The 27086-nt window shown below is 40.1% G+C and overlaps 1 protein-coding gene across 4 annotated transcripts in view; it reads left to right on the top strand.

The window, feature by feature from the left end:
• intu (inturned planar cell polarity protein) overlaps positions 1-27086 on the top strand; it is a 54881-nt gene that overhangs the window by 16780 nt on the left and 11015 nt on the right. For 2 of the 4 annotated variants that reach the window (XM_055195034.2, XM_055195020.2), the window contains exons 4-12: positions 6461-6658; positions 14200-14318; positions 16235-16324; positions 19910-19987; positions 20270-20453; positions 21230-21283; positions 23079-23141; positions 24087-24305; positions 25387-25926. In XM_055195034.2, coding sequence (XP_055051009.1) covers positions 6461-6658; positions 14200-14318; positions 16235-16324; positions 19910-19987; positions 20270-20453; positions 21230-21283; positions 23079-23141; positions 24087-24305; positions 25387-25926 — 1545 coding nt within the window. The remainder of the gene's footprint in view (positions 1-6460; positions 6659-14199; positions 14319-16234; positions 16325-19909; positions 19988-20269; positions 20454-21229; positions 21284-23078; positions 23142-24086; positions 24306-25386; positions 25927-27086) is intronic. The other 2 variants (XM_055195037.2, XM_055195029.2) reach the window with 2 other exon arrangements.

A 27086-nucleotide genomic window follows, 5' to 3' on the forward strand; every position in this document is an offset into this window, starting at 1 on the left:
GACAAGCCATATCTAATAGTCAGACTTTAAAGCACATGGGTTCTTTTGTCTCTAGTCAGTATGCAATTATGCAGAACTCCCAGCAACCACATAGAAACATGCTACAAACCAACAAATCCTTAGCATTACAGTGGAGACATTTTTATGGGCAAGCACCACAAAAGTCTTTCTGAGCAAATACATTTCTGAATGTGGAGCTCAACCATATCCCTACCATGTTTTTTGTTAGTACCAAGACACTGCTTATTTCTGAATGTGTATTTCCTTTGATCGCTTTTTAAGCTGGTTGCCTGAAAGGGGTGGAATGTTGAAATTACAGAGTTCTGTCACCCCATCAGTGACAGTGGTTATGGCAAAGCTTGTTTTTGGAGGCCATAGGAAAAGTGCTATTACTCTGCGGCGAAGAGGAATAGAGAAAATGATTAAAGGATGAGAACCAATAGCAAATTACACTGTAGCCCAAAAAGGGGCAGACAAGCTATTATGATATTAGGGTAGAGGAACTTTGCCCTGCTGGCTCTTGTGCGGTTTAGTGCAGCTTGCCAAGTCTTTAAAATGAGTTTAACATATACCACAGTTTCATGAAATTATAAGGTAAGTGTTGCCTGACTGTTGACTTTCAATGAGTCAGCTATTTGAGCTCCTACACCACAGGAACAGAACCATCATGTCCACTGGCATCCTTCTTTCATTGAGACATCAAGAACATAGAGCAAAACCTATAACCACATCTCAAACATAATGAGTAAAACTCATTCCATGGTGCACTGCAGGGTCTGTAATGTTTTGTAGTTAACATGTATGTTATTTGAGGTCGGTAGGGTCACTTTGACCTCAACGCTTTGTAAAAAGATGTATGCATTGGAAAAAAGATAGGTATGTATTAATTTGTCTAAGTTGAGGTAAGAACATAGTAAAATATTGAAAAATAGTGGTGTTTTCCTTTAAAGGTGCCTTAGAATGTAAAACTGTATTTACCAAGGAATGTTTATATACTTTTCCCGGCATTGGCCACCCCCGACAACAATCAAAACCTAAGTTAATGGCTGAAACTAATACCCTAACACATGCGAGGACGAACGTGAACGTCTAGGTTACGCATGTAACCCATGTTCCCTGAAGGAAGGGAACGGAGACGTCACGTCGTGACCGACGAATTGGGAACTCGCTTAGAGAGACCAGTCTGCTTCGTATACTACTAAAACGGCAATGAACTTGGCATTGAGATATGTGCATAATGCTGGCGCCGCCCCGCCAGGTGCGTATCTAAGACGCAGGGGCAAATAGGCAATTAGCTTTGTTTCGCTGAGAAAGCCGGAAAGTGTTACCGGCCGATAAACAGCAGGGAGCAGCCCTGTGGCGACGGGACGTGACGTCTCCGTTCCCTTCCTTCAGGGAACGTGGGTTACATATGTAACCGAGACATTCCCTTTCAGTCGGTCACTACGATGTTAGGTCGTGACCGACGAATTGGGAATCCCTACCAAAACGCCACTGAGGGCTGACCTCTTCCAGTGTCTGCGTAAAGCCCTCCGGTTCCACTTAAGGAGAAGGAGAATTAGGTTTTAAGGCAGAAGGCCAGGCACTAGATGTTCCTTTAACCCCACAGTAGTGCCAGCGACTGGGAAGCGCCCTATCTGAGCGGGATAGGAACGCTGCGGAAGCCACTGCCCCGTTAAGGGCTGATGGTAGGCGAAAGTCAACCACAGTTGAGGTGAAAGACAGCCGTGGCTGTGTTAGCAAAGCAGTGCTCTGCTGAGGGAAACGTGGGCTAGTAGGATTAAACCCACAGAAAAATACTCACAAAGGAACCCGGTGGGACCAAATGTGGATGCCCGAGCCAAACACATAGGTTCGCGAGGATGCAGCTAGTGAGAGGCTGGCAGCGGATGCTCCGCAACATCAGGCTGCCAAGGCAGCGGAGGAAGGACAAATCAAACCATTACGCATTTTTGTCTTAATGGCCTTCCATACTGACACTTATTGTGAAGCACCAGTCGGAGGCTGCAAGCCGACATGCGAGCCGGTGCTCAGTGATCTACAAGCTGAGGAGAGAACGTGAGAAGAGACCGGTTCGACACGAACAATGTAAAACCTAATGAACGTGTTAGGTGTCGCCCAGCCAGCAGCTCTGCAGATTTCTGTTAGCGAGGAACCATGAGCGAGTGCCCAAGGTGAGGCAACACTTCTAATAGAGTGAGCTGTCAATTTAAATGGACAAGGAATGCCCTGCAGATTATAAGCAAGGGCGATAGTATCAACTATCCAATGAGACATCCTCTGCTTAGTGACAGTTTTCCCTCTCTGCTGACCACCATAACAAACAAAGAGCTGATCTGAGGTCCCGAGGCCATGGTTGGGTCTGCCTCCTCCGGGGCAGCGCTTGCAAGCTCACCACCTGATCTCTGAAGGGAGTGGTGGGAACTGAAGGCACGAATCGTCGATGGAGAATGCATGGAGGTCACCTACCCTCTTAACAGAGGCCAATGCGAGCAGGGTCAGAGTTTTCATTGACAAAAACTTCAGACTCACAGAGTGCAAAGGCTCAAACGGGGGTCCCTGCAGGGCTTTCAGCACCATGGACAGGTCCCAAGGAGGAATAGAGGGAGAGCACGAAGGATGCAGCCTTCGTGCACCTCTTAAAAATCTAATAATTAAATCGTGCTGGCCAACCGATCTGCCATTTATTAAAGAGTGATGTGCAGATATAGCGGCGACGTCAACTTTAATGTAGCATACCATCTAACCAGTGTTGGAGGTATTTAAGCACGATATTAATGGGGCATTCTCGGGGGTTTTCGCGTTGCGAAGAGCACCAATCGATGAAAAGGTCCCATTTAAGCGCGTACGCGTGTCTAGTAGACGGCGCTCGCGCTGCAGCGATAGTGTTAGATACCGCTTTTGATGCGCGCTCAATGACCATTCATGGAGATCCCACAGGTCAGGGCGCGGGTGCTGTAATGTGCCCCCTCCTTGAGAAAGAAGGTCCTTCTTCAGGGGAATCCGCCAGGGAGGGGCTGTCGCGAGGAGCATCAGTTCTGGAAACCAATTCCTGGTCGTCCAGTAAGGCGCGACCAGTAGAAGGCTCTCCTCGTCCTGCCTGACCTTGCACAGTGTCTGTGAGATTAAGCTCCCTGGTGGGAATGCGTATTTGCGCATCCCCCGCGGCCACCTGTGTGCCAACGCATCCACGCCAAGGCTGCCCTCAGTTAGTGAAAAAAATAGGCGACAATGGGTATCGTCCGGTGACGCAAACAGATCTATCTGCGCACGACCGAACTTCTTCCAGATTAGCTGAACCGTCCGGGGGTGGAGTCGCCATTCGCCGGGGCGCGCAGCTCGGGAAAGCGCGTCTGCCGCTGTATTGAGCGAACCCGGAATGTGAATGGCACGAAGGGACCTCAGATGCTTCTTACTCCAAAGGAGGAGATGACGGGCGAGATGCGACATGTGACGAGAGTGCAAACCGCCTTGATGGTTGATGTACGCAATGGTCGCAGTATTGTCGGTGCGAACTAATACATCCTTCCCTCGTAGCTGTCCACACCCCTGAGGCTGCAAGCCCATCGTACAGGGCTCCCCACCCCGTGTCGGATGCATCTGTGTGTACAACAGCATGCCAAGAGACTGTTTCATGGGAACACCTGCTCTCAGAAACGGGGTCCGACCACGGGGTGAATGTTAGTCGACACGCAGGTGTAATGGTTACACGGTGAATGCCAGCGCGCCACGCTCTCCTTGGGACTCGATCGTGAAGCCAACGCTGAAGCAGTCTCATATGGAGCAGCCCAAGCGGTGTCACAGCCGCGGCTGCTGCCATATGTCCCAGGAGTTTCTGAAATTGTTTCAGAGGGACCGCGTTCTTCCCTCGAAATGAACCGAGGCAAGTCAGAATCAGTTCCATGCCGAGAAAAGAGATCCTCTGTGTGTGGCAGAGTTTGCTCTTTTCCCAGTTGACCCGAAGACTTAAACGGGTGAGATGCCGAAGCGTTAAGTCTCTGTGCTCGCAAAGCGTCCGCCGATAATGCGCTATTATAAGCCAATCGTCGAGGTAAGCCAATATGCAAACACCGCTCTCTCTCAAGGGTTTTAACGCCGCTTCCACTACTTTCGTGAATACACAGGGAGAGACAGCCCGAAAGGTAGTACTTTGTATTGGTATGCCCGCCCCTCGAACGCAAAGCGCAGAAACGGTCTGTGGTGAGGGAGAATGGACACATGAAAGTACGCGTCTTTCAGATCTATCACTGCAAAATAATCTTGGGGGCGTATTGACTGAAATATCAGTTTCGGTGTTAACAATCTGGAGGATCGTTTTTGGAGAATCCGGTTCAGAACGCGCAAATCCAAGATCGATCGTAACCCACCGCCCTTCTTTGGAACTATGGAATACGGGCTGTAAAAGCCTGAGCTCATCTCGGCTGTAGGGACCGGCTCGATCGCGTCCTTCGCCAAGAGGACATCGAGTTCTGCACGCAGTACATGTGCATCGGACGCTTTCACTGTAGTGAAACGAATGCCCGAGAATTTGGGTGTGTGCCGGTTGAATTGAATTTCATAGCCGAGGCGGATCGTGCGTAATAACCAACGAGACGGGCTGGTAAGCTGAAGCCAAGCTTCCAGAGATCGTGCGAGGGGAATTAGTGGCACTACCGGAGAGCTTGCAATGGGGCAGCCGAGCGGAACAGGTGAGACTGCCGGTGCGCGCACCGTGGGAGCGCACGCAACTACAGTGTGTGTGTGTTGTGACACTGACCTGAGTCCGCTGAGGGTGACGGTCGTCTGGTCTCCTGAGTGGAGAGCGCAGACTCCGGTAAGCACCCGCTGGCGATGGAGGAGAGGGAGGATGAGCAGATGAATGCCCGCTCACGGCTCCCTCAATCCTCTGGAGACCTGGAAAAGCACTCTTTTTGTGGTTTTGTGGGTGCCGGCTGAGAAGCCGGCGGAACAGAAACAAACGGTAACAAAAGATTCTCCACCCGGCCCTCCTCCGGGACAAGAACCAGAATTTGTATTGGATTTATTAAAAGTTAAACACATGAAAAAGATGACAACTGAGTGGGACAACGTGACAACCACATTTCGGAAATGTTTATAATTGCATGCTTGAATTTTTCAAAGGTTCTGTGAGTGTGCATATTGATAGAAGTCCCTGACACCTGTAAATTGTGTAAAAAGCAGGTAGTGTCATTTTGTGCAGTCAGAGATGTCCTCAGGGCAACATATTTTGTTGACCCAAGGACAACATTTTTGCAACCAAATCCACTCCCAACCCTAACCATAACTGAACCCTAAAATCAGAGAGAAATTATAAGTGAAAAACAATGATTTAAAAGCAGTAATACTGGTTGTAAGCTTAAACTTGAAACAAACTGTAAACTTATTTCTGAAATCTGATTGGTTGATTGAAATGTTGTCACCGGGTCAACATAATGTTGCCCTGAGGACATCAACCACTTGGCAAAATCAGGAGAGCCTAGTGACAACCGCTTTTACAGAAACTCTACACAAAACCGAACTGAACAACTAGTTGTTGATGATGTATTTAAACGTACATTATGGACATGACATGTCACTCTTCTGTATGTGTGGTACAAGAAATCAAAGGGAAAGAGGTACCAGTGTTTAATCTTGCAAGAAAAAATTGTGAAATAAGAAAAACTCTAAAGTAAACCTAAATAAATCATAAATAATAAGATAAAAATATCAGGACTTTCACATTCCCCTTTTAATAATGTTCCAAAAAACTTTTTAATATGTAGTGATGGGGACTCGCTTATGCCGAGTCCGAGTCAAGAAGGGTCAAGACCTAGTCCGTTGGTTTTCCAAATACAGTCGAGTCCGAGTCAAGAACGAGTCTTTAAGGGGAAGCAAGCCTGAGTCGAGACCAAGTCCTTTAAGAGTTGAGACCGAGACCATAAAAACATGTCAGTTTTCATATTCATGATTTAATATCACCCCAGTTAATGATCAACAGTTAGGCCTACAGACTAAGCTAGGGGATGTCATTTTAAAATAATGCCTGTCAACATTGCATTTTATTATTATTATTATTATTATTATTATGTGTTGTGTGGTTTTTTTTTATATAAACATTAAAAAAATGCATTGGTCTCGGGGACTCGGTCTGAAATTACGAGTCCTTCTCCTCCCATTGTGGTCCGAGACTGAATCAAGACAGAGTCTTTGAAGGAACAAGTCAGAGACGAGTCCGAAAAAGCAGAAATCGGTCTTGAGACCAAGACTGGACTTGAGTACTACATCACTATTAATATGTGAATATGGCAACAGGGCGTTCGTTTTAGTTTTCTTCAGATCAATGTACAAAACTTTTGTTTTACCTACACATTAACAGCTTGTCAAGATGCGGTTTTGTTTGTTTTATGAGGAATAAATTAAGACAAAATATTGCCAGTATTTTTCTGATAATTATTTCAGATTGTTTCTCTCTGTTTTTCAGGTGAGATTAACTTTGGAGACAGTGGGACCAGTCGAGCGCTGTTTGGATGCTAGAATAAAACCATCTCCTCCAGTCAGCCAGCTGGTCAGATTGCTGTGGGGGGAGGATACAGTAGAGCTCCAGATGTCTATAGCACATATACCACACATTGTGATGTACCTTTCACTCAAACTGGATTCTGAGTCGCCGCAGGAAGAGGTCAGTTATCAAACAGTCAACAGACACTGCGTCTTTTAGCATCTCACACCATAAGAGTTATATTTTTAAGATGCCATCAAATAGGGGTGTGACGGATCACAAAACTCACAGTTCGGATCACATTATGGTTTTTGAGGCACGGATCAAATAATTTTTCAGATCAGCAAAAAAGGGGTGGGAAAAATCTAATAACAAATAAATTACAAACATTTATAAAAAAAGAACAAAGTTGCACATTAAGTAAGGTCTAAAATTTAGCCTGGGTGCCAGCCGATCTTAGCCCCGCCCACCACAATTTGAAAAACGGGGAAGATCGGTCTGGGGATTCACCGTTGAGGAGCTACTATGCGATTACCAAAACCGGCAGACGAATTAAATTGGGAGGGCGGGCTTTATACGATGATGGACAGATGATCAACAGTAACGTATCAACCACCAAAGAGCGCGTGTGTTCAATCTGTTTACAATGAAATGGCTGCCGCTGGTGAATTCAGATGTGTGGATTCTGACATTGAGTCTGTTCTAAAAGATATTGACAGAGCATTGATTTAAAAAGTGGAACAGAGAAACGCGATCAAGGCATTTGTTTATGTTTTCGCCGTCCTTCCTATGGAGGACAAAGGTAAAGAAGTAACTGAAATGGGTATCATGGCGATGCAACTCGGCGTGCACGACGAGATGGATATAATTAGCGGCCGTTGCCAGCTTCTTTTCGGAAGCCTGGAATCGTGACTGCTGAATAAGTGGAGGGACATGCTAGGCTCCGATATTTTTCAAGCCAACGTAATGGGTAGCTATCGTCGTGGATGAAGTTCACCTAACGTACAAATGGTAAGAGATAGTCTTACTGTATGACTTAGTAAATACTTAATGTTGTGATATAAATGAAATGTTGTAAACATAGTAGGTGTTGATGTACCTTCGCTAACTCAGACTTAGTATAATTACAATGATGTTAGTATCATTGTAGCGAAATTACTAGCAGTTCGGTCAGGCTGCTAAAGACGCCATTTCAACATCACACACTCCGTTGCTCTGATTGGTCGTATGTCTATCCAATTGAGTGCAGAGGCATTTTTCGGTTGAGACATGCCTCATAATTTTAGCTCAATGGAGCGGTATCAGACTCAAATTCTGACTAGAATTGAGTATGACAACGTCAGGCTATCTAAAATTGGCATTAGGAACAGAAATTCAATCAAATGAATAATAACACTGTCTTTATTGTATAAATTAAATATAATTATTATATTTTAGAACTACAGAAGTGATTTTGTCTTGGGTTGTTTGATTAACATTAATGACACAGACTTAATTAGGTTAATTGAGGTTACTGTCCCTTTAAAGACAAAATAAGCACAGACTGGTTTTTGCCTCTAATCTATACATACACTTAAGACATAAACAAATGTTTATTAGAAAAAGAATACTGTGGTATTTTGAGATCATTTTGTTTGTATGTGTCCGGTCAAGAACAGAAAGATTTTATGTTCGCTTGCTTTTTGAAACGCATCTTTCCGTGTATAGACTTTTGAGTGCCCTTAAATGCACACGCACACACAGATGGGGTGAATTCCTAACGGTGCTTTAGGAAGGAGATGCAGCATAAACGGTCGCTCCACATTAAGTGAAAATGACATTGTTTTTAGTGCTATATTCGTCAAATGTATAGTGTTTTATTTTTATTACTTTTAAGAGACATAAGCCTTTTTAAGGCAAATTTGTAGAAGCAATATTTGTTGTGCTTATTTAATTGATTCTCTATTAAAAACAATAATATAGGCTACCTAATTATTGCAAGTAATATAACAAAGGCAACATCTGTGGTATTACAGTAAAACAGTTACTGTCCCAAAGAGTTTGCAAATTAGCTTTAAGAATCAGTATCATGAAGACAACAAATTGGTACTTGGTATCGGCAGCAAAAATCCTGATCGGAGCATCACAAGGGTTGAATGATGAATTTGCACATAGCTTGTCTTAAAACATATTAAAAACACCACATAGACATATAAATCTGATTTTCCCCACAGGGGGACTTTTGGGGGTTTGCGAATAGTCAATTGGGGAAATATATGCCTTGCTGAAGGGCACCACAGTATTATCCTGGCAATGAGACTTAAACCAGTAACCTTCAGGTTACAAGCCCGTCTATCTAACCATTAGGCCATGACTTCCCTAAAGGCTGTGGCTCTGGTTGGAATTAAAGTGTTGAATTAAAAGGCACCATAAAAATAGATCATGGGAAGTATAATAAAGTTGCTTGCTGGTCTAGCGATCTTCCCAACTGAGCAAAAACGTCTGCAAAAGCGTCTGCGGAATGCTTAAATGTAAATTTTTAATTCATCTCATGTCACTGACCAGCTGTTAAAAACCTTAAAAAGATCTGTGGTACTTGTTTTTACAACTTTCTAACAGATTTTTTTTACTTTTTATATCCAGAGGTTTAACTGCCTACAGGGATATTTCCACACATTTTTAAACCCTAAACCCTCTTTTTTTACTGAATTAAAAAAGTTATAATGCTGATTACAGAAATTATTACATTTTGCTTTTAAACTGTTCTGTATATCCCTTCAGATTTCTGTCATAAAAGCATTATAATGAACGTGTTTTTGTTTGTTTTTACAAACAGAATTTATTATGTGTGAAAACAGAGTTTCATTTTGAATATTTTGAATGTTCTGTTGTGTTTTGAGCTATTACCAAGACTAATATCATTTTAGCCTGTGAAAAATAGCTCAGCTGAAAGTTGAAATGTCTTTGTGTGAAAAGTGTCCAGGTCTGTTGCCACTGTATCCATTAATATGATTTACAAAAGAGTTTCCCCTATTAAATCAATCAGTACTGAGCTGCCAGAAAAAAGCATGAATGCCTCCGCTGTGTTTCTAGCTGCCTGACTGTATTTATAGCACAGTCGTGTGACGTGAGGAAACAGGAGAAGAGAGTTTTACTCTGCTTGGCTGATTAATTCACAGTCAAAGGCCTAGAATGGAAAGTTTCTTCTTGGGCTTTAAAGTTTGTGTTATTGCATATGGTACGAATAGTTAATGTCAAGGTCATATTTTAACCAAAACTCAAAGAAAAATAACATTATATTTTCGTGTAGGGCTGTAACGATATATCGTGTGTCCCATGAAAAAGACCTGTCTAAAATCGAATCTGCATCGCTGCATCGCGATTCTGTGTTTCATGCGCAGCTTGTGCGTGTACTATGCCGTTTTGGTCAGTAAGAAGTCCGTTATTAATCTAAAATCATTATGAGTCGGAGTTGTTTATAGTGTGCATTTAAAAAAGCAACACTCGTTAAACAAAATCATTCAAAATATTCTTTATTATCATGAAAATACCTGAAACAATCTGAAGAACGGCGATTTACATATTCCTGTAGACATTTCCTGGAATAGGGTTCGTAATGCTGCTACTTCTGTGGCACAAAGGGAGTTTCTGCACGAGAGCGCCCCCTGGCTTTTGGATGTGGCGGCATTTCACCGTAATTCATTCAAATTCATTCATTGAGAAAACACGCATTTGCACGATAAATCGTTACAGCCCTATTTTCGTGTATGTCTGGGCTTTTGCACCCCAAAAGCAAAGTTAATATGCACATTGCAATACTTGCTCTATATTACTTGTGGGATAACTTGTTTTTAGCTAATTGGCATGTGCGACAATGCGTCACACTGAAATTTTTCAACTTCGCAAAAAACACATTTGAGGCAAGTATCGCACAATCTTGGCAGTCATGTCACCCAATTTGCATTATTATATTCGCTTGGCTTGAGTTCGCATCTATTTCTGTTTTTACGCAATGACTTCGTATGTTATCTACTTGCACAAAGTTCTATTTTAGTGTAGGGCTCTACAGTGCAAGTATCTCGCATTTGCGCCTAAAATAGTTATGTGCAAACTTGCAAAATAATTTAGGAGCACTGTGCGCAAGTGACGAGATCTTCTCAATACACTCAACAGCAGCACGATGAAGCGAAGCATACCATTGATTTCACATGGAAAGCATGCAAGAGGATGGGGTCGCAGTGTTTCACATGAAAAGCAAGGAAGAGGTCGGGTCGCGATGTGAACATGACATGATGACGTAACTTTATTCAAGAGCGACGATTCGCAACCAATGAGCCAATCACTGAAATAGTGTGGGAATGTACGGGAACTGTTGGATTTTAAGTGAGAGAGTCAAGTGACAGTGCTAAAACAGTGCTAAAAATGTTATATCCAGATATGATGACGCTACTGCAACATGCATCAAGACAAATGAGCGATTTATTCATCAAGCCAACGCGCAAACTGCCCCATATGAAAGTGAAAGTAAAGCCAGATTTATAGTCGTGCGTAAGGTCTATGCCGTAGCTATGCCGTAGGTTATCCATAGTCTGTGCGTAGCTCTGTGTAGCCTGACGTGCACCTCACAAAATTTTTAACAGCGCGTTAGTTCTACGCGGACCGCAACCGCTGTGATTGGTCCACCCTCCCATCAGGTAAAAAAAACTGCGTCATAGGTATTTCCGTTTGCGACGGTGAAAACAAAGATGAGAAAAGTTGAGGAGTGATTTAACTCAAACTGTAACAAAAGTTGCTGTTTATTTACTTCCATCATTGCTGGTCTTCTCAAAACATACACAACAAGTTGCTGTTTCTTCTTCGTTTGTTGGTTAACTTGCCAAGCTTCTTCTTCTCTGACGGTCGCGCTGCTACTGTGGTTACACGCGTTGATACTGCCTACCAGCGGTGTGTGACGCAGACATCAAAGCAAAAGAATAAATGAAAACCGACGCGGAACCTACCCCATCGCGCCCCATGGTTCTCCTCGCACGCAGATTAATAGGCAAATTTAAATAGGGAAAGTTTATCATTTGCACGTGTTTCAAAGGCTTGCAAATGTTAACATTCAAGTGATTCAAGTGAAATTTAACTGCAAATTTAACTGCAAAAAGGCGCTAAAATGAGCAGCCTTCTGTACGCAGAGACACACATGCTGCTGAATGTGTCCGGTCCAGCTGTAGTCAGACGTGATCAAACCTATGCTTTTCAAAGATCAGAGCTCTTGATGTGTAAACTATAAGGGTGTCTCGACATTGATCGAAATTAAGTCACAACCTCGAACCTCGAATTAAAAGATGGAATCATCGATCCTGCCACGCCCCCATGTCACATGCTGTGTCTCATACTGTAGTCAATTAAATACATTTGGCGAATAGAGCAATGAAAAAACAATGTAATGTTTTTATGTGGTGCGACTGTTTTTGCTGCGCCATTTGGAATTTGCCCTCTGTCTGTGTGCGCGAGGGTTTAAGGGCACTCAAAAGTGCACACACGGAGAGGCGCGAACATAAAATCTTTCTGTTCTTGACAGGGCACATACAAACAAAATTATCTCCACAGTATTCTTTTTCTAATAAAAGCATTTGTTTATGTCTTAAGTGTATGTATAGATTAGAGTCAGAAACCAGTCTGTGCTTACTTGGTCTTAAAGAGACAGTAACCTCATCTAACTTACTTAAGTCTGTGTCATTAATGTTAATCAAACAACCCAAGACAAAGAGAAAATCACTTCTGTAGCTCTAAAAAATAAGAATTATATTTAATTTATACAATGAAGACAGTGTTATTATTCATTTGATTCGATTTCTCTAACTAATGCTAATTTTAGACCTTACTTAAAGGCACACCATGGAACTTTTTGGCCACTAGGGGAGTGCTAGACATGTATTTTTCACGTTTAGCACCGCAGCACTGTCGCAAAGGAAAAGAAGACAACTCTTAGATCACAAAGTGTGCCTTCCAGCATGTCATGTGTCATATAATATAATTTCATGGGTTTTATTTTCATCAAACGCCAAAAAATTGCATAGCTCATGTTTACAAGCCACTTGTAACGGTGGTCGCTTGGTTAAAGAAAAAAATATTTGGGGGGAATCGAACCCGGATCGTCGTGTCGTAAGTCCATGACGCTACCACGGCGCCACAATGTCATGTGATACAAGTTTCTCTCTAAACTCTCCAAGTAGCCTCCAGTAAAATTCACGTAAAAAAAAGTGTTCGGGCACCAGACAGGACTTACATACGCAAGCATTATAACATTGCTTACTAGTACAAAAGCATGACGACCAAGTCAGCATCGGTCAGAAACCCCTCCTCCTTCTTTAGTTCACGCCAGCGAGCGAACGCTGGCCCAATATAATTGATCCTCGTCCTTTTTTTTATTCTGTAACTCTGCCATTTTTCTTTCTGGTCTCCTCCGACAAAACCTTGGGTTTCTTTTTCTTAGTTGTTGCTTCGGCCATGACAAAAACATCAGGAAAATAAATAGCTGTGCTCTCACGTCCGAATTTGAGGAAGTGGAGAAAGTGACGTATGCCGTAAAGCAGATTTTTGTAGTTTTTTGTTTTGTGCTCGGGTTACTACCCTAAACCCCAAGATTAAAGGTATGAGTAAAAGCGATACAGACCCCGTCAGGCTATGGGGGACATGTCATTCAACCTATTTTAAGTGGATGTACCATCACAAGAGTCTTGAAAATATATAATGAAGGTTGAAAAACTTCAAAGTGTCACTTTAATGTGCAACTTTGTTCTTTTTTATAAATGTTTGTAATTTCTTTATTTGTTATTAGATATTAGGCTATCAGTGCTGCTGTCGCTCTCTCCTATCGCTGATTCATATCGCAATAAAATGCAGCTTACTATAGTAAATAACATAACAATTACTACTAAGTTGTGTAAATATAATTAAAATAAGTTTATTATTTTATTTATTAATCCTAAAATAGGATTTATTTTGTTTATGGAAAATATAATTTCTGTTTATTTAGGGAAGAATAAAGTCCCAGACATATTCTTGGCAGGTTTACATGTATAAACACAGACAGTGGTCATAGCAGACATATCAAGTTATTGTCAGGCTACAGTTCTGAACAAATTGTGAAGGATTTTGTAAATGCTATTCTGCAGGCACTGTATAAAGTTTTGAATAGTCTGTTGGCATCTTTAACTTGCACTGAGAGAGGCATTTCTCTTTTTGGCTCACTTGAAAACCTCCATCTGACATTGATTGATGTTCTGTAGAGCACTAATATGAGTTTGAGTGTTTTTAATGTGTGTAAATTGATTTCAGGTCTCTGTGCTTTAAACCACAGACCACAATAACAAGAACTACTGTAACAACCGTTAAACTACACTGTTTCTCAAGCAACAAAAGTGATTGACTTTAAACTGACTTCCAGTTAGAGAGATGGGAAATTGTTGATTTGTACTTAACATTGCATACATTATATAGTATACATTTTACACAGCAACATTATCTCAATTAAGTTTTTGATACTCTGTTGCTATGATATATGAACTGAGGTAATCTTCTACTTGTTTATTTTGCTTGTTATCAGAAATAAACTATTCTAAAAGGACTCTGTTGTCATTGATTGCTTGCGGAGTTTACCGGAACTTTGTTTGGAAGCAGTTTGTTTATGTTGTTACTGATGCGTCCATATATGTTGTTAAAATGAACTGCACTGCTTTTTTTCTTTATAGCAGGAGATTTTGTACCAGTATCCAATGTCAGAGGCTTCAACCCAGCTAAAAGCAGTAAGAGGGATTTTTCTGACACTTTGTGACATGCTGGAGAACGTCACGGGTGGACAAATAGTCAGGTGAGAACAAATTGAATTAAGTTAGTAAAGACAGTAGATACATAAGAAACAACAGTAAATTATATATGTTAAGAGTTTGGTTCCAAAACGCAATAAATCCATTTTGACTAATTTCGGTTTTCTATACCAAGAAAGTGACAAAACCACTATTTTTCTATCACAAACTTTTACATAGCATCTTTAGGTTATAAAAACATACAAATTTCAAATCTATAATTTGATTTTTATAGATTTATTATTAAAAAAATTCCACAAAATACAATAAAGTTTTTTTTATGCTATAAATCTATTGAATCAATATATAAATGTGCATTAATCTTTACCATGTTATATTCATTTACTTGACTAGTGGTATACACTGATTAAACATAAATGGCATTAATCAAAACACTTACTTCCTCATATTAAGAACAATGTCATTGCTGCTGTCATCCTTGGAACGTCATCACTGAACTTTTTTGACAGCGATCAGCTGTAAAATGTTTTGGTCCTGCTCGATTTTTGTTGGCTTCGAGTAAAATAATGGAAAGTTATTCATAAGATCCCCTGGGGTCAATGTGTTAGCATGACAGAAGCTTGATGCTGTCAGAAGAAAAGCAACAATAATTTGCCTCTTGCGTAAATTATTTGATTTTGATAGCTTACGTTTCTTCCCCGTCACAGACCAACAAAAGTATTATTTTGTTTTTGTTTGTTTGTTGATCACGAAGTACAAAGTAGATGAGGAAAACTAGGATTCCGTGTGTATTCAACGCCCCCCCCCCTTTGTTGTTTACAGTGCGTGGAATGGTGCGCTGTAATTTTTGGAGCGGATTTATTGCATTCTGCAGAAAAGGAGGAGTGGCATTTATCCTGTTTTGGGAAAAAAGGGAGAAAAGATCACAGAATAACACGACGAATATTGGATTTAGCGTAAAATTAAGAATTAACTTTTTAATACTGACCGGATACAATACTGATTTTGGCAGTAACTATTTTATTTTTTTTAAATGCCGTTTATCACGTTTTGGAACCAAACTCTTCATTTTATTGCTTTACTAACTGTGATAATAACGGTCTTTAGGTTCATAATCTAACTGTTAAATTCAAAGTGCTATTGAAGCATGCATTCAACCAAATTGTATATAACAAGATTAGGGATGTTCATTTCAGTAATTTTTAACTGATAATTATCTGTTACCTGATAAGATTGTAATATTTTAATTGTCAATGAGTAAAAATACAGTTGCCTGTTGTCTGTGACCCAGAAGAACAATACAAGCATTTTCTTTCATTTGAAAGTGCAAACAGTAGCAACAGATCAACAATAGAACCAGAATTCACACATTATCAAATTTTCACGCAAATTTACATTATCAAAGAACAGAGGATTAATATTCAAAGAGGGCATATTGTCTCGCTTTCATCTACCACAGTGGTCATTTCTAAACCAGTTTTGCGTCTTCTTTCTCTGTTTGTGCAAAAAGATGTTTATGGTTAGGGTCTAAGACAGAGGCGATCAGCAAAGGTCTGTCTGGACGCGTGCAAGATGGAGACGAACCGTGTCATCTTGTTTACACACACACATGTGCGTCTCCGACTCTCCGTGCAGCTTCCAAACCATACTCGAGCAAGTCCAAATTATCTCTCATACAAATGATTACTTTACCAGATCATTAGGGCAGCAATAATTCACGTCATTTACAAATTAAGGATTGAAAAGTGGCAAAATGTCTGTAGGCACGTGTCGACACGCACTGTGTGTTAACAATTTTTTTCTTTTAACTGATCATTTTAATCGGTCATAAATTCTTACCTTCGGTTGATGGTTAACCGGTCAATATGAACATCCCTAAACAAGATGTATATTTGCCATACAAAGACATTTTCAATGGAAGCTTATGCATATCATATTTCCCCTATTCTTCTCTCTACAGTTCCTCACTGCTGCTTCAAAAACAGTTGGTTCATGTGGGCTACTGGAAGGAGGGAACCAATCTGCTGGTTTTAGGTGTACCAGCCAGCAGGTAATTCCGATCTTTTTAATTAAACTGGTTAAATTGGACCAGATAATATATGGCAGTTTGTTAGCCCAGTCTTTTCATGTAGGCTGCTGTCAAATTGGGCCCTGTCCCAAATGGCACACTTCATGTGGACTTTCGGTCTCGTGGCCTTAATATGCACGTGCTCGCTTAGTCTACGAGTCCGTATGGTGTCCCATCTGTCATTTTAATGCTCCTAAGAGTGCTCATCATCGCCCCCTTTGCACCCTTGATGCGGCCTTCGGAGAAGCACTGATGGGCAATTTCTCTTCCTATTTCTGCCGTGACGCTCGGGTCCGTCCCAAAATACGACTCAGGGTGCACCCTCTTGGACTCGCGTTAAGGGGCTCTAAAGTCTGCACTAAATGATGTCATCAAAGTGTGGACTCTGATGAGGTCATATGCCGACCGTGCACTCTGTTATGCAGCCTATAGGGGGTCACACACCAGACATGCAGCACGGCGTCGCGTCTAGGACAACTTGGAGGTATTGTACACCAGAAGTGCACATTAAATAGCGCAAGCTTAGTCAGATAGCGTCTACTTAAAAAACGGTCTACAGCGCGACAGGGATTTGAGCAACTTCCTGAGTCGTAGCTGGGCGCCGCAGACAGGCGCCACCTGTCGGCGCAAGTGTGCATACACTCATAGAAAACAATTTCTGCGTCCGAAACCGCCTACTTCCATACTATATAGTAGGCGAAAAGCAGTAGGCGAGTCAAGTAGGATGTCCGAATACGTAGTATTCCAAAAACAGTATGCGAAAAGTAGCCAGATGACATACTGCTTCCTGATTTCGAAGCGTGCATACGATGGACACTTCACTATCCCATGATGCTCCAGGAGCAGAGTTATGAAACGAAGAAGAAAGGCGAAAGCAGGGATGCAGCCATTTTCGTGCTAGTATGACATGACGTGATGACGACGTATGCTACGTGATGTATCAACATGGCGGATGTAGTATGTCCGAATCGCATTCATACTACTAGGATTCATACTATACAGTACCTACTGTTTTAACAGTCAGTAGGTAAGCACTTCATCTCATTCAGTACCTGCTGAACAGTATGCGGTTTCGGACGCAGCCAATGTGTTTGACTTTTTTTTTTTGAACGGAATCAGCCAATGTGTTTGACTTTTTTTTTGAACGGCGCGGCGCTGCACTGAAAAAAATGATTCATTGAATTTAATACATTTTTTTAAGGTAAGTGGTTGCAATCAATTTATTTAAGCTACATTTAAACAAAAAGATTAGTGAAGTAAAATAAAATATAAAACTTTTGTTTAAATGTAGCTTAAATAAATTGATTGCAACCACTTACCTTAAAAAAATTGATTAAATTCAATGAATAATTTTTTCAGTGTGAGCTGCACGTCCGGTGTGCGATTCCCTTTAGTGTCAGTTATTTCCGAGTACATGATTAAGAAAAATTCTTAATTACATTTTTCCATATCGAATAATAAGCATTATATTTTTGTCAAATTGTTTACATTTTAAATTTTTTGTCAAATTGTAGAGCTTGTTGTATTTTTTACCAGGGGATATTAAAATAGATGAAAAATGTGTAGTCAAAGTCAACTTGAATATTGACCACTGAAACAGAAGCAAAATCATTTTGCCAAATTTTTGTTGCTCTTATGAGTTCGCAAAATTGTATTGCTTATTTTGCATTTATGTGCAAATTTTTTTCTTTAAGGGTCATTTCAGTCACAGTGTCTTAGGCTATGTTTACATTAATGCGTTTATGCTTTAAAACGCGTTACTTTTGCTACGTTTACGCCTTTCATCTACACTACATCACCGTTTTCGACCCTCATAAACGGATTCGTTCGCAAACGCTGAAGACCCTGTTTTAGTTTGAGAACTCAGACGTTGCTCTGAGTGTAAATGAACGTAGACGGAGTCTTATGTAAACGAACAGCTGATATTAACGTGACAGCGCATCATTTTCAAAGTAAAAATTATTTTATTGTTGTAAATGTTTGCAACGGAGGTTTTGCCAAAAATAGTAAACATCTACCAACCAGCTATTATAAATGCTATATTGGATTGTTTTAACATGTATCCTTATAGATAATGTCTGTTTTATATTAATGTTTGAGTATTGTTGGGTTTAAAGTGTTTATGTTTTGTTTAAATTTATTTAGCTTACGAAAGTTATACTGTAATTTTATACTCAATATAGGGGTTGCAAAGTCCAATATTAAGGGAGAATTGTAATGTGTCAGACATTATTTTCCAGTTTAATGTAAGTTTTTTTTTCTACTTTAAAATGAATCTCGTTTCAGATAATTGGTCTATTATTTTTAATCGATGTTTTGTTGATAAGTTTTGTGTATATATATTAATAAAAACAATAAACTCAACGTCATTAATATTATGCTCATTTAGCCGCTTGCGCTTTTAGCTATTTGTGTGTTGCTAGCGGAGGACGTGCACGGACCTCGCACACTTTTAAAAATTAATGCAATAAGCATTTCTGGTAGGCTAAAGCAATACTTCACTTCTTACTATATGTTTGATTGAAGTTTGCATTTGCTGAAATTTATTTTTGCTTCAAGTTTGCTACTGTTTAGAATGCTTTCTTTTTAAATCATAAAGACCTTTCTGTTTAGTTATAAAATCTAAATTAACCTATTAATCATATTAATATGTTAAAGGGGGAGCTAGAACAGTATAAGTGTTTATGTTTTGTTTAAATTAAGTTAGCTTACGAAAGATAGACTGTAATTTTAAACGCAATATAGGCGTTGCAAAGGCCAATATGAAGGGAGAATTGTAATGGGTCAGACATTATTTTCCAGTTTAATGTAAGTTTTGTTTGCTACTTTAAAATGAATTTCGTTTCAGATAATTTGTCTCTTAATTTTAATCGATGTTTTGTTGATAAGTTTTGTGAATATAAATTAATAAAAACAATAAACTCAACGTCATTAATATAATGCTGGTTTAGGCGCTTGCTTTTAGCTATTTGTGTGTTGCTAGCGGAGGACGTGCACGGACCTTGCACACTTTTAAAAATTAATGCAATAAGCATTTCTGGTAGGCTAAAGCAATACTTCACCTCTTACTATGTTTGATTAAAGTTTGCTTCAAGTTCGCTACTGTTTAGTACTGTTCACTTGAATGATTTCTTTTTAAATCATAAAGACCTTTCTGTTTAGTTATAAAATAAAAATTAACCTATTAATCATATTAATATGTTGTAGGGGGGAAATAGAACAGTATAAGACTTTCCCAAACACATTTTTATAGGTTCAAAAATAGTGTCTGTTATAGTTGCCAGCAAAGGACCCATGTATGACTTTTTGTCAATATCGCACACCCCTAGGCTGCGTAAACGTGCAAAGGTAGGCTATTATTAGAGTAATAAGTTATTTTACACTTATATGCGCATGCCCAGTTACGTGATTGGTCATGTTTCATGCGTTTATGGTGGTGTATAGTGTGGATGAAGATTCTTTTAAAAATGCCAGTATAAACAAGGATCGTTTTCATTTTAAAATGCCGTTTTAAAACGCAAATGCTCTAATGTAAACATGGCCTTAGTGATTTTGTCTGTTCTGCAGGGTTCCTCTGCTGTGTCTGCAGACTGTGATTGAGGGAGTTGTCCGTACACTCAAGGTCATGTATGGTTCTCTGGACAGGTGGGTTGTAGACCTTTTAAGCAGTGTGTGACACACATTAAAATCGTAATCCTGGTATAAATTCTCATGTTTTTCTTTCTATATTCCACATGTTAGCCCCTTTATTTCATAGCCAGATTCTTCATGAGCTTGTAGAGGATAAAATCACATAAATTTACATTATGTAACTGGGATGAAGCCTTTTTATATTTTTTAATATCTATAATATTTTGAGGTAACGCATTTTTCTTTAAAAGATTCACCCTGTAAAAACAAACTCTCTGTCTCTTTCTGTGTACTCAGTGCATTCTGTGAGGTGGAGAACGCATCTCGTTTGGATCACTTCTTCTGCCTGTTTTTTCAGCAGCTTATCCAGCCTTCCCGTTTGATTGACAGTTCTGGCCCCCCCACTCTTGACATCTCAGGCACCCTCTTTTTAGACGGCTTACCAGCCGTTCGCTGGCTCACTTTACCAGCCGACATAAAGGTTAGACTACCCAATGACAGATATTAATAATACCATCCATGTTAAAGGGATACTTCACCGATTTAGCATTCAGCTTTGTATCTGTAGAAACCCGGCAGTATTACTGAATGACCATGTTTCCCTCCATCATTTCCCCCTGAGAGGAGAGATATCTGCATTTTGGTTCTGCAAAAAAGTCCTCCGATGATGCAAAAATCGTCATATTACATCATCGGAGGACATTTTTGCAGAACCAAAATGCAGATATCTCTCCTCTCAGGGGGAAATGAGGGAGGGAAACATGGTCATTCAGTAATACTGCCGGGTTTCTACAGATACAAAGCTGAATGCTAAATCGGTGAAGTATCCCTTTAACATAATGCACATTGACCTGCACTGCTTAAACGCATTTGCACGTTAATATTAATTTTACTGTTATCATAAAAGCTATTAGCTTGTTTTTATGTCATAGTATGCACCACACTATTATGGCTTATTTCACAGATAAATAAAAGTTCTAAAATTAAATTAAAATCCGTTTTACTTGAATGTTCTCAGTCTGTACTACTTTCTTTGTTCCAAAAACGCAAATAAATTTTAGAGAATCTTAAAGCTGTTTATTTCCATAGCATGTAGTAAACAAGGACTGTTAAGCTGTCGTGTTGAAGAGCTAGATTGAAGTGCCCGATTTTTATGTGCAACAGGGTTTAAGTTGTTTGTACTTTTTTATTTGACTGCATAAAAAATTCTTCTGTTGTGTACGATAGACAAAAATCTTTTCTGTGTTTTGACTTTAGGTTGAGGTAGACACTGTTCTATCAGATTTTGAGTCCTCAGATTTTGGTGACATGGTAAGTGGTTTTATACTTTTTAGCAGCATGTTGAGATTTTGAAGGGGTCATGAAATAAGTAATCAAATTTCCCATTATCTGTTGACATTTAGGAGGGCTTGGTGTCATTAATACATTGTGAAAGTTTCATAGCTCTTTATCAATGAAAATGAAAGCATTAATGTAATCATTCTCTGAAAAAAATTAATGTAAAATTACATCACAAAATGGGTGCTCCTATTAAAGAGCACTTATTATCCGATTCACGACCTTTGGTGTGTAAGTGTGTGTTAGTACATGTTAACGATATCCAAACGGTACAAATCCCAAAGTAAACGATGATGCAAGTTATCGTCTCCAACTTAAATCTATTTTGTTAGACTACAAGTGGACACTCATTATCATAATTCCTCCCACTTCAGACTTACAGCCTGTGAGTAGCCTATGTTTTCATATTTAAAGAATTTACTACTATTTAAACTATTTAAAGGGACACTCCACTTTTTTTCAAAAATATGCCAATTTTCCAGCTCCCCCAGAGTTAAACACCTGATTTTTACCGTTTTGGAATCCATTCAGCCGATCTCCGGGTCTGGCGCTAGCACTTTTAGCATAGCTAAGCACAATCCATTGAATTTGATTAGACCATCAGCATTGCGCAAAAAATAACCAGAGTTTCGATATTTTTCCTATTTAAAACTTGACTCTTCTGTAGTTACATTGTGTACTAACCATGGGTTCACACCAGCCGCGTTTGAGGCGTCAAAATCGCGTCTACCGCATCTAGTTTGCCGCTTGAACATTTTGAGTTTACTCGCTTCATTCGTAAATGATAGCCGCACGTGAAATTCTAGTCAACGAGACATTCTAATATATTTTAGTGACTGAGAGCAAAGCACTGGCCTGATCGTGCTAGTGACAATACTGTTTACTGGCTCAAGCATCTCTCACGCGGGCACCGGGCCACCGGGCAGTCCTTTATGTTGAGCCCTGAAGTGTTTTAAAAGCATAAGGAGCAGTCTGCTCTTGCATCACTTTTGTGGTGCTTTGATGTCATACGCCTGTCGTCCTGCGAAGCACTGCATGAAGTCAAACACACCTACTAACTTCACTACATTCACCAGTCTGCAGGACAGTTCTGCAATGTGCATCATCTGTGACAAAGAATGAGACAATTTATAGAATTTATATTTATATGAATAAACACTCAATGTACTTATTAAAAGACTATTTGAAAAGCTGTATGTCCCAGTGAATTTGCACTTATCCAGCAGCATGTAGTCTGTCAATGATAGAAGTGGAAATTTACACGTAATAAAGGACATAAATTACTTTGTAGAATTTTTATTAGTAAAATTACACCTTAGGGGGAAATTATAATACAATAATAATAATAATAATAATAAATAAAAATAACACAAAACACAGTTCATAACCCTTTTAAAATCTCCATGACAGCATGGGGGTGGTACAGTTGCTCAGTGGGTAGCATTGTTGCCTCACAGCAAGAAGGTTCCTGGTTCAAGCCTCATACTTCAGTTTACATCCACAGTTCAAAGATATGCAGGTCAGGTAAATTGGAGATTCAAAATCGTCCTTCCCTAAAATGTTATTGATTATCTTGTGTATGGATTAACCAGTTCTTGCCATGAATATAGCCATAGATGCTGCAATGGTGTTAACTATGACAAAGTGAAATTGTAAGAAAACTACAGTAAACGTTTTCCAGTTAGAATGTAAAGTGTTAAGATGTGGACCATGGCATCATTGAAGTCAGTTTACTGATCATTCTTTCATTCTTTCTTTCATTGGCAAGTCAGAAGACTTTTACGGGATGAGGCGTCTGTACGTCATTTTGGGCTGCTGTCTGTTCTACAAGGTGAGTCTTAAACTAAAACAGCATTTTTTAACATGTTAAATACAAAAAGAGTTGCTTTACTAGGGCTGTCCATTTGAAGTGTTAATCCAGTGTGATAAATTTCTAAAAGCTAATGCATCAAAACGTGACTCAACCCTTTTACACGTAGGTTTTAAAAACCCAACCCAGCAGTCACAACTTTATGTCAGGGCGTACATCACAACTGTAACGTCACAGTCTGTGTTATGTTGAGATTGGCCTCTTTTACAGCGGTCTTTTGCATGCACGAGGTTTATACACGCGGCTTTCATGGTCATCACGTAACTCTCGGTAAACTACGCTAAGAATAAATAATAACAAAGTCCTTTTAAAGTCGTTTATTTATATAACAAGCAAAATAAACAACACGTAGATCACATAGGAACCCAAAACATTTGTTTAAGAGTTCAGTTTCAGCCACTATTCAGACCATAAAAAAAACAGAAAACGGAAGTAAATTTCGGACCAGACGCTTATCGCGTCACCGCACATGCGCCCAATGAAACGGTCTATATAAGAAGGAAACAATTGTGTTTGAGGCTCAAGATATGTCATTATTGTACAGAACTCTTATTAATATTCATCTATACAGTTTTAAATACAGTTTTCCATTCTACGGCACTTTTAAAATATCAGCATCAATACATGCAATAATCCATCCAAATCCGCATATTTTCACTTCTAATGTTTGGTATTAGCTGTTATTAATGATTTACTTTATTTATTGTTTACTTGCAAATGCTTTGAAACGTGAAACTGCAACAGATCACTGTTTTTATTGATATGTTGACATTACTCTGCATTTATACATTTTATTGTGGTGTTTGTGACATAAACTAGAACCATCTTGTGCCTAAAAACACTAAATGAAAAGTTTTGTGAATATAAATTTAAACAATGCACATTCCTTGATTCTGTCTTACGCAGGGATATCTCATTGCAAATCATCTACCGAAGGAAGACTTGCTGGATGTGTGCCTTTACTGTCAGCATTATTGTCTTTTGCCGCTGGCGTCAGAGCAGCGTGTGGGGCAGCTGGTGGTTTGGAGAGAGGTGTTCCCTCAACGGAGAGCCCAGCCTAGCCCCGCCTCTCATCCTGGCTACTGTGAACCACACGGACGCCACTTCCTGCTCATAGTGGGCCTGGTAAGAGATCTTTTAGCATAGCTATACTTATGATGCCTTGTGTTTCCAGCAAGCAATAGCCATCATTTTACAATGTAGTTATAATATTCCATAATGTAAGCAAAGTAAACAGTGATTACAAGGTGTTTGGTGTCATTTATTTATTTTATTTTATTGTTTTTTGGGCTATGGTTAGGCGTCTATTAAAGGACAAGTTTGGTATTTTACACGTAAAGCCCTGTTTTCAGATTGTTTATGATGAAATAGAACGGTTTTGACTGAAATTTGGACATATAATGCTGGCCTGAGAGTTTTCGGGTGTTTGTTGTATCACCTCCCACCTCTACAATGGCTGCATAGGTGCACTGGAACATTCCTTCCTAAAATGCATTAAACTTTCGTTTACAAAGACATGAAACTCATCAAGTGGTCAAGGGTGTTCACTGATATGCTCACACAAAAATCACTGCAAAAGATGCTTTCCAACAGGTTTTATCGTAGTTTTTGTCCAACTCCATTGACTTGTATTAGATGTGCTGTGAGGTACGGTATTACTCCACGCCGGGAACGTTGTTTGTATTCTTGCAATTGGCAAAGGTGGATTATCGGCACCAACTGGGCTGGAGTGTCTATTATTCAAGCTCTCAACGGAAGAATGTACGGGTGTGAGGCGTTTGGAAAAATTGGTCCACAAGTTTACAACGAATGGTAAAACACCTGTTGGAAAGCATCTTTTGCAGCGATTTTTGTGTGAGCATATCAGTGAACACCCCTGACCACTCGGTGAGTTTCACGTCTTTGTAAACGAAAGTTTAATGCATTTTTAGGAAGGATTGTTCCAGTGCACCTATGCAGCCATTGTAGAAGTGGGAGGTGATAGAACAAACACCCGAAAATTCTCAGGCCAGCATTATATGTCCAAATTTCAGTCAAAACCGTTCTATTTCATCATAAACAATCTGAAAACAGGGCTTTAAATGTAAAATACCGAACTTGTCCTTTAATGTAATGACCCTAATATAAGTTAAATAATTTACCTTTAACCATTAAATTGTTTACACTTGCTGCACTTCTAGGGTAATTATTGTAAATATGTTTCCAGAGACACTTTATGCAGTGTGTATTGCTGGAGGCCGGAGGCTGCGCCTCACCCGCTCTCGGATCTCCTGGTCCAGACTGTGTGTATGTGGATCAGGTCAAAGCCACACTGCTTCAACTAGAGAGCCTTGACGCTGGTATTGAGGAGAGGCTCTTTGCTCCACCCACTCCCTGCTTGTCCTGTGCTGATTGGTTCCTCCCTGCAGGTGGGCGGGACCGACAAGATGCCATTGGCAGCTCACCGATTCTTAACCGTTTGACAGCAGCCATCAAACCCCCATCGCCGGGGGCAATTGGTCGAAGTCTGTTTGGGGAGATGGGGTCGGGTTCATCAGGCTTAAGGAGAAGAAGACCAAGCCCACAAAGGAGTTTGTCTGATAGTGGAAGTGAGGGTCACGGGGAAGGGGCGGCACCCTTTACTTCAGGTTTGAGTCCCTATGCCACACCGGACACCGTGCGAAGGATGCCCACAAGTGGCACACGCAGAGACTCCCTTGGGTCAGGAGGGTCAGACGGCAGTGGAGGAAGTGCTGGATTTTTTAAGGTGCATGTCTTAATGTTAAATTAATAGATATTTACTGTTATTTTACTAGTATTAAAGTATTATTATCTCTTGTTATAAGGGCAGTCCTTGCACAGACATCATTGGTTTTGTCCAAGGGGCAACCTTACGATCTCTATTGTGAAGCCAACACGGAAGTGATTTAAACTGTAATGTATCGGCTGACCGTTAGAGACTCAATCCCCATAGACCCCCCCATGTTAAAATGCCCAACTTTACAGCAGAAATAAATGTGTTTACAGCCTGGTAAAAAAATATATTTTTGTTCTATATAAGCTAACTTTGCCCTACATGACAACTATGAATGGCTGCAGCAGGCGCAATGATATTACGCAGCACCTGAAAATAGTCCCTGGTAACTGGTAACTTTCAATTGCAGGGGACTATTTTCAGGCACTGCATAATATCATTGCGCCTCCTGCAGCCATGTTAAGTCATTGATTATTACACCAGAATGAGAGTATAGTTCCTAGCCATATCTGCCTAGAAAATCGCAACTTTTAATTTTCCGTCAGTCTTATTTCACAATGTCACTACAGAAGAGTCAAGTTTTAAATAGGAAAAATATCAAAACTCTTTGGTTATTTTTAAGCGTGATGCTAATGGTCTAATCAGATTCAATGGATTATGCTAAGCCAGTGGTTCTCAAACTTTTTCAGCGTGCGCTCCCCCTTGTGTACGGCGCATTCCTTCGTGCCCCCCCCCAAAGAAAATTTATGACAAGAAACTGTTTTAAAACCCAACCTTTGATTAAACAAAACATATTAAATGATACGAAGTAGTGCTGTTGGTTAGTAGTCTTATTTTGTTTAGGTTTAATTGCACAGAATTCATGATAAATTAATTTATTTTATAAAATGTCATAAAACTGGGGCCCCCCTGGCACCATCTCCCCCAGTTTGAGAACCACTGTGCTAAGCTATGCTAAAATTGGTACAGTCAAACCCAGAGATCGGCTGAATGGATTTCAGAACGGTAAAAATCAAATGTTTAACTCTAGGGAAGCTGGAAAATGAGCGTGTCCCTTTAAATTTCTGCATAATTAAGGGTGTTTCAGCAACCAGCCACCTCAGCTTCACCCACGTCCCGCCTCTTTACCCATTTACGGTTATCGGCCAGTGATGTGCACAGACGCTGCCAAA

The sequence above is a fragment of the Misgurnus anguillicaudatus genome, chromosome 23 (assembly GCF_027580225.2).
Source record: "Misgurnus anguillicaudatus chromosome 23, ASM2758022v2, whole genome shotgun sequence".
In the NCBI taxonomy this organism is placed as follows: Eukaryota; Metazoa; Chordata; class Actinopteri; order Cypriniformes; family Cobitidae; genus Misgurnus; species Misgurnus anguillicaudatus.